This window comes from Fistularia commersonii, chromosome 18 (assembly GCF_037954325.1).
Source record: "Fistularia commersonii isolate RoL2024-O1a breed Wild chromosome 18, RoL_Fcom_v1.0, whole genome shotgun sequence".
NCBI lineage: Eukaryota > Metazoa > Chordata > Actinopteri > Syngnathiformes > Fistulariidae > Fistularia > Fistularia commersonii.
The window spans coordinates 12,794,706-12,803,377 of NC_141301.1; the positions used below are offsets into that span (position 1 = coordinate 12,794,706).

Sequence of the window (8,672 nt, forward strand, 5' to 3'; positions counted from 1 at the left end):
GAAATCAAATCACAGTACCATCGATAATGTAAAAAGCTTGTATCATGTTTCTTGCGACGTGATTAAATGTCTCAACATTACAAAAAATGGTCAAACGAATTACTTTAATGTCTTTTGTTTTTAAGGTCTCAGCAAAAAACGTGAGTTGCAACACAATGGCCGTACCTCGACTTGAACACCTGATGTTAAGGCATTGTTATTGGAAAAAAAAGCACATTCATATACCCCGTACCTTTTGTAACAGCTGCAACAAGTGGAATTGGCTACATATAATCTCTAAAAAAACATATATGAATAACAGTCAGACATGCCATCTCAAACAACAATGTTATCCATGTGCGTGTCTTGGTGCAGACCAATGGTCTTGTGCTCTGTCCTGACCTCGCTTAAATGCTGCTATCATCTCTGCCATCTCAACAAATGGTTATGGGTCTGAATATCTTAACTGTTGGTTGTGTTATCACATGTTACTTATTTGAATGTACTAAAATTCCTGTAGTGCTTGCACCTACTAAGCCTGTGTAATTCAGACGGGTCAACTGTCAATCACTGTGCCACATAGAGGGACGTGAAGACATTCGTACATTGCTGTGTCACAAACGCTTGCGCTGTGCGTTTGTTCAATCAGCATTTGTTTTGTTTGAGGTGACAAATCAATATTTACGCTTGAGGTTTTGTTGTCATCAAGGTCCACCTGAGTGTTTGGCAACACTTGGAGAGGCAAACGTTGCTCAGTTGATTCAGTTTTTGGTTTCATTTACAATCTTGATACGTGTCTTTGTCAACAAAGGCACTGGACATAAGGACCTCGTGGAATAACAATCACAGATGTACCGATGTAATTATTGGCTTACTAGCTAACACCCATAGTCCAGCTTAATAGGGTACACAAAGTATAAAATGTACAAATACAAATAGATTTCACATCACATGTGAACCCTGATGATTATCATTTTTTTCTCAATTGAAATGCCATGAGGGAAACAAAAAAGGCAACAACAAAGTACGACATTATCAGTAATACCAACCGAAAGTACAGTGGGATCTAAAACAAAGTGGGCAAACACACACGGATGGCGAAGCGCATCGGGAGAATTGTTCTGATTTGCAAGAACCTAAAGTAGGTCCTTTGCATGGCTTCGACAGGTGTATATTTGCACTTCTAGATAATATTCTTTTGAAAATCTTCTCGTACCTCAATTAATTTGCAACAATGCAGCTAAGTAATAAATAACGTTCTGTCTTTATTAACCAAATCCAAGGGTGAGTGACATGCAGCAGGAGACGCGTGCTTTCCCATTTGTAAAAAAAAATGATCTCAAAAATTTCACAGAAAGCTGTTGAAAATGATTCTTGAGTCTGAGGTCCACCGTCATCCATACACCTTTTGGTGAATGAGGAAGTTGAACAGGAGTAGGTCATTGGTAATTCTTGCAGCCGCGCTATATGACAGACTCGCTCTCAGGTGTACGCCTTCTCTGCCCCTGACCTTGTTTATCAAGGAGCGACGAGTCCGTGGGGGGGTCTGCTGATTGGTCGGCCCCCATTTTGACTTCGGACAGCTCCGTTTCCACCTCTGGTTGGGATGTGCGGTCCACGAAGAACTGCAAGAGTCCGGCGCCGAAGGCATCTCCCTCCACATTCAGAACGGTGCATGTGCGGTCACTAAGGGAGAAAAAAAAACATTGAGCACTTTTAATGCTGCTATACTAGAGAACATTTAATTCCAAGGGTGAAATTGTTCATCTTAAGTATGCGACTGAGGGCGAGGGACGCCCCAAACTTTTCAGTGGGAAATCATGACTTGATAACTTCTAATCCACTGTTATATTAAAGCAAACAATACAAGTGCGCCCCCCCAAAAAAAAACAGCCTCTCAAAATCCAATTTAAAAATCCCTCACTCACACAAGCCAGTCCACTGCCAGGATGAGAGAGATGTCGTTGGTGGGCAATCCGATTGCCTCCAGGATAATAGCCAGGGTCAGCACGCCGCCGGCAGGTATACCCGCAGCTCCCACACTGGACGCCGTAGCGGTCACGCTAAAAAACATTTGGGGGCGAGACGACAAAAATAAGCGAAACATTGAAGGTGGTTGTCTGACGACGTTTCGTCCCCACGTCTTGGCCTTACAGGATGGTGATGACTTGGATAAAGTTGAGGGGGATGTTGTTCAGCTGAGCGATGAACACGGCCGCCACGCACTGGAAGAGGGCGGCCCCATCCATGTTGACCGTAGCTCCGATGGGAAGGATGAAGCGGCTGATGTGCCTGGATACCCCGTTGTTTTCTTCCACGCATTTCATCATCAGCGGCAGGGTGGCGGAACTATACATAAAAGGGAGGCATAGGTGTGTGCGCAGGTTTTACAGATTGGTATGACGAAACCGACGTGGGTGTGTGAGAAGCAGCTCCCTACCTGGAACTTGTCCCAAAGGCGGTTGCTAACGGCATGAATATTCCCCAGAGGAAAGTGTATGGGTTTTTCCTTGTGATGATAAAGTAAATACCGGGTAGCACAAGACCCCCGTGGATGATGTGCCCCACTATGCAGCAGGCTATATACTTTCCCAGGCTGGCAAATAATTTGGCAACGTTGTCCATCTCCACAATCTTGCCGGCAACGAGGAACATGATACCCAGAGGAGCGTACCTGTGGACAAACAGGTAAGTGAATGCGGGTTAAAACAAGGAACAACAGGCTAGTCATCGCCTGTCCTTCGATGACTGGCCTTTAAACTAACTATCTAAAACCCAACACTTTCTTACCACATGATCCAGGAGACGATAACCATGGTGGCCTCGTTAAAAGAGTTGAAGAAACGGATCAAGATCTCGCCTTCTTCCCCCAGCTTCCTCAAAGCGACGCCAAACACGATGGCAAACACTACGAGGCCAAGAATATTCATCCCGTCCTGGTCGGTCCCGAAAGGCACCTACGCGAACGAAGATCAACGTTTCAAAAAAGAAACATCCTGCATTCGGACTTAATGGGGGAAAACTTCTCTCCTTACCTTCTCTACAGTTATATTTAGGTTTCCATCGGTGCCATTCTTGGTAAAGAGTTTGTAGCTGGTCGCGTACTTCGATGAGAGGGCGGGAAAAAAATGTTAATGGTCAAGTTTGCGTTAATCATTAACTTGAGACTTGAGTTGTGAGACTTCAGCGGTCACTTGTGTAGCAAATAGTGATCCAGAGTTGTGATACTGACCGACTGGAAGGCAGCAGACACCAGGTTGGAGGGGAAGATGTTTCTGCGGAGACAAAAAGGGAAAAGGGTTGGCCAGGCACTCCATTTCGACGCTCCCCGGCCGATAACGGGTTAGATAGACGGGCTGAAAGTACGATATTGAACCGCAAAATGATCCAGTCCTAAATCGGATTTCATGAAGCACAAGAAATCTGTCTGTCAAACACGTCAATATGATGCAACTCCAACGCACCATGTGCTCCAACACGTCACCCAAGAGACAGCAGCTGCGCCCTCCGGATGTTGGTGCCGGTTTCAGCAAACTGCATCACAAGGCTAATCATGTGGAAATAGCTGAGGGACTATAATTATTAATCCCCCAACCCCCATTTTTTTTTCATACAATGCCCTGTTAAACTTGGACCGGCCATTCTCTGCCAAAAGTACACACACACACAAGGGCCCCCAGGTACAGCTGCACAAGGAAACCTCACAAGAACTGCATTCCACCCCCACCCCCCCCCCCCCCCACCCCCACCACCCGTATGATCCAACTGGAATTAGATAATAGCTCCTTAATGTTCTCAAGGTCTTTCAAACCTTTATTCCCCTTTGAAGGAATCCGTGGAGCGTTGGGGCGAACATCAGGTGAGCGGGAGCACGTCGTGCTACGAATGTGTTACTAAAATAAGGATCTGTTGCAAGGATAAATGCTTCCAGTGCCGACCCGAATACGCCAGGGTCTCCCCTCCCGTCATCCCGCAGTTACAGTCTCTCCTCTTTCATGGGAAGGGGGGGGGCGTCTTTGACTTTTCATTACGAGTGGACCTTGCCGCAACCTTCGTGTGTCCCAGGAGTTCTACCTACACTGACTTGTTGTATAACCACTTCTTTGTTAAACAGAAAACACCCTGGTGCTCTAAGCCCGTCCCCGATTTATCATTGGTCTGTTGAGGGCTCTGCCCAGCTTTCCGTCAGTCTGTGTGTCGCGTAAAATAATTTTCCATGCTTTGCAGCAATTTCTGTGGATCGTTTTTAAGGGAAATTATAGTAATCGACCAGCATGTTAATAAACGGAAGCTTCGGAATGACTTACATTCCCAAAGGATAGCCTTATCAGCAAACCGGGCGTTCATCATTACGCCCCTCCTCTCCTTCCTGACATAAAACCCCCAAAATTACACAACATGCATCGGTCAACCCCCTGAGAACCTGAAAATGACAAAACCTTTTCCAGCGTAAGTTCCATGGTTTCAATGCCACGTGCTGTGATTCCCAGCAGCCCTGGTTATGTAACGGTCGTGGTCTTTTTTAACTTTAACTCGAAACACATTCACCAGCGCCGGTCTGGATCCGTCACAGATCCACCCCGTGTTCAGCAAACCAGAAAACTGATCAAAATGAGCACAAACGGGACGGCGTGGGAGGCCGTCCCGGACGCTTGACTTTGGAGGACCCGCTGTAATAAGAGGCACGAGCTGGCCCGTGTGTGTTGGCGTGCATATTGCACGAGACGGCTATTACTGCTCGTCAGCAATAATTGGGGACGTCACCCTCACGTCTGTTGCATTAAAATGAATGCTATCACTGTATTTTGGAGTCACGTCCGATGATAAGACCCTCTAAGGCCTTAAAACACTTTATAGCCTTGACTTTGACACTTTATAGATTTATTTATACTTCTTATTCTCCCTCCTTTTGTTTACTGTTTATACAATTTCCTACTATTATTTATTATTGTTATTTTTTACTTGAAACTCTGGCACAACAATTTCCTTGGGATAAATAAAGTTGTTCTTATTCTTAAGAACATATCTTTGTACCAGATGTGTTTACAAAAACAAAAACACGCTTGAATTCAACTTTGAGTTGTTAGCGCTTGTAAAGGTCAATCGAATTGGTGTCCTGGAGCTTTTCCTGTAGATCTGTTCTTCAGTCTCATCTTCTCTTGAGTGAAACCAGCATTTTTTTTACATTTTTTTAAACAGCAAAGATTATATTAGATTTAGTCTGCATGCAGTCTCTCGGTTAAGCATTTGCAGAGACCCAGAGACCAGTGAACACATCTCGTGTGTAAAGTGGCAATGTTATTATCTTTAGGAACGCCAACTGTAAAAAAAAAAAAAACGTTAAACAGACGTTACGGCTGAGTCCCCCCCCAACACACACATACACACACACACACACACACACATCACCCCCATGATGACGCCATTAAGCATATATGCGTCTACATCACATTTTAAACGTGTATAGTGTGTGTTTTTTTTCTGTTTGTCTGCTGTATCATGAAATCCAAAAGCCTTCGGAGACTCCCGTGCATGTGAGAGGAGGGGCGAGCTGATGCAACGCATCGCGCAAGTTGCTCATATCGGGATTAGAGCTCTCGATCGAGGCTTAATTCGAGATTAGGGGGGACTTCTTAACGGACTAACAGACAGAAAGAGAGGTGAACTCACCTGATCAGATCCAGGAAGGAGTCGATCACCTCCTTGGTCGTTGGGACGTTGTCGTCCAAGTTTGCCCCGGCGGTTGCCGTGACGGTAACCGAGCCCGGGCTCACGATGTAAGCCATGACCACCCCGATGGAGGAGGCGATCAATGTAGTGACCAAGAAGAAGAGCATCGCCCAGCCGCCGAGTTTCCCCAACGCCTTCGGGTCGATGCTGGCCGCGCCGGAGACCAAGCTGCAGACCACCAGGGGTATGATGATCATCTTCAGCAGGCGAATGAGCAGCTCGCCGGGGAAGCCGATGTAGATGATCTGAGTCCGGCTGAGCTCTAGATTGCGCACGCCGAGCCCGATGAACACCCCGACGATGACCCCTGCCACGGTGAGGATCACCAGCATGTTGGCCAGGACTATACGCTTCACCCGGCTGGAGAGCGGCTCCGGTGCTGCCGGAGGCATCTCGGCGATTTGGGTATCGCCGTTGATCTTGCTCCCGTTCCGCGAGTCATCCGCCATACCTTGGAATTCATGTGTGGACGTCAGGGAGGAGAGGCTCTTGGATTTGTGGGAATGTGGTGGACAGGGCGGGGCGAGGGTCGGGGTGATGGGCGGGGCGATGGGCGGGGCGAGGGGCGGGGCGGGGGGCGGGGCCATTGCGTGATATACGTTGGAAGAATATAGTGATATAGTGATTCTGATGCTGCATTGACATTTTTGGAGGATTTCAGGTATGAGATGAGATGAGATGAGAACAACTTTATTTATCCCGAAGGAAATTGTTGTGCCAGAGTTTCAAGTAAAAGCCTAACAGTAATAGATAATAGTAGGAAGGAGGAAGAATAAGAAATACAATGAAATGCAAAATTGTCTTAACTGTTAACTATTAACTACAAAGATTTGAACTTTCCCTGCGGCTGAGGGAAGCGGAATTAAAAAGTCTCATAGCTTCAGGTAGGAAAGACCTCCTGTGTACTTGGGGTCAACAATCCAGAGCAACGGAAAGTGTGGAAAAGAGGTGAAGAGACGGGTCCGAGCAGGTTGGAATGGCTGGAGAAAAGTGTCAGGGGTGCTATGTGATAGAAGACTATCGGCCAGAATAAAAGGAAAGATGTACAAGACAGTGGTGAGACCGGCGATGATGTTTGGACTAGAAACAGTTACAATGACCAAAAGACAGGAGGCAGAACTAGAGGTTGCAGAGATGAAGATGGTGAGGTTCTCTTTGGGAGTGACCAGGATGGAGAGGATCAGGAATGAGTCCATCAGAGGAAAAGCACATGTTAGATGTTTTGGAGAGAAGGTGGAGAAGCCAGACTGAGATGGTTGGGTCATGTACAGAGGAGGGATAGTGAATATATTGGTAGACAGATGCTGGAATTGGAGCTGCCAGGCAAGAGGTCTCGAGGAAGACCAAAGAGAAGATTTATGGACGTCGTGAGAGAGGAGGATACAGAGAATAGGGTTAGGTGGAGAAAGTTTCTTTGCTGTTGCAACCCCTAGAGAGAAGAGCCGAAGGAAGAGGTAGAAGAAGATGATGCATTGAAATTCTTTGTGCAGCCCCTTGTTATAAAAATTAAACAGAAATAAAATTTTGCACAGAAATACTTTAAATAAGGAATGAAATATGAACTATCATAAATTTAGGAGGAGGAATAAAGTGACTCTTGTGGGGATTTGGTGAGTTGGGAGAATTCAGGAGTCTGACAGCCTGTGGGTGACATTTGCACATAATAAGATAAGATAAGATAAGATAAGATAAGATAATATAAGATAAGATAAACATCACAGGGTATAAAGGTGTGCAAATAGTAATGATAGAATAGGCAAATAAAGACATAGATATCAATAAAAAATAGTATGTGCAATATATACAGTAAACTGTATAACAGTAATATAACAATAATATAATATAATATAATATAATATAATATAATATAATATAATATAACAGTAGCATTTCAGTAAACTGAAATGGTCTTAAGAACAAGATATACTTGATTGATCTCCATTGGGGAAATTCTGAATTAAGTGTATTAACTATAATGAAGATAAGGATAGACAACAGAATGAAAAAAAGACAGAAAGGGTGAGAATAGACAACTAAAACGACAAGATACAGATAAGAAGTGAGTGAGGATAGCAATGAAAAAAATAAAATGATGCGAGTGGAGGTACACCAAGAATAAAAAAAAGAAATCCCAGAGAATGTACAAATACAATATAAATATAAATAACATTTTGAGATACAACACTTTCAGGAGAAACACTCCACTCGGAAAGTTTTGATTCCCTTTTTTTTTTTTTGGGGCATTTATTTTTCGAATTTGCAGATGGTACCAAAATGAATTATGCAATCCTGGAAGAATTCAGCCGACCAGTAAGTGTTTATCCCACCCAGGATTACGATTAATGTTTGAACTTCCCCTATAAAGTCCACTTTTTGGGTTCACCTAGTAACAACCCAGACAAAAAAAACAACAAAACAAATAAAACACACTGCTTTTAAAAGGATTGCTCAATGTTGGAAAATTATTGAATGCAAAAAAAAAATGTCTCTGACGTTAAATTCCGTTTTTATTTTATTGGAGAAATGTTCATATTCATTTTAATCTGCCTGTAACTTAATTTTTTTTTTTTGGTTCACCCAGGGCCTTTCGTTTATTGTGATTGAAAAGAGAGACACCCCTCCCTCCTAAAGTCTGATGGTTTCAGTTGCGTCCGGAGAAGAGCCGGGGTCGGTTTACACTCCAACAACAGTCCAAGGTCTACCCTAGCATGTTCCTGCTGGTAGACATCTGTGGGAAAAAGCAGTGCCAGCATCAAATAATGCCCACAGGAGCCGTCCACTCAATGAAGAGTTTGTTATCCAAAGCTTGTTCTTTGTTCCCTCCTACTGCGTCAATCATTCCAGGAGTCGCTGAGATTCTGTGAAATTGTGCATTACTCTGTGAGAATGGCTAAACCCACAAGATACCCACCGCAGCACAAACATCTTGCACATTCGATAAACACGTTTTGCTGTGAATTATT

At 44.3% G+C, this 8,672-nt stretch overlaps 1 protein-coding gene across 1 annotated transcript; it reads right to left on the reverse strand.

Moving 5' to 3' along the window:
- Window positions 1-85: 85 nt before the first annotated feature.
- slc1a5 (solute carrier family 1 member 5) lies at window positions 86-6,204 on the reverse strand. The gene is made up of 8 exons (XM_086164673.1): window positions 5,650-6,204; window positions 3,212-3,254; window positions 3,015-3,083; window positions 2,770-2,936; window positions 2,420-2,653; window positions 2,134-2,328; window positions 1,908-2,042; window positions 86-1,665 (listed from the first exon to the last, which is right to left on the reverse strand). The coding sequence occupies exons 1-8, from the start codon at window positions 6,156-6,158 to the stop codon at window positions 1,443-1,445; spliced, it is 1,575 nt and encodes a 524-aa protein (XP_086020799.1). The 5' UTR covers window positions 6,159-6,204; the 3' UTR covers window positions 86-1,442.
- Between the last annotated feature and the right edge of the window lie 2,468 nt (window positions 6,205-8,672).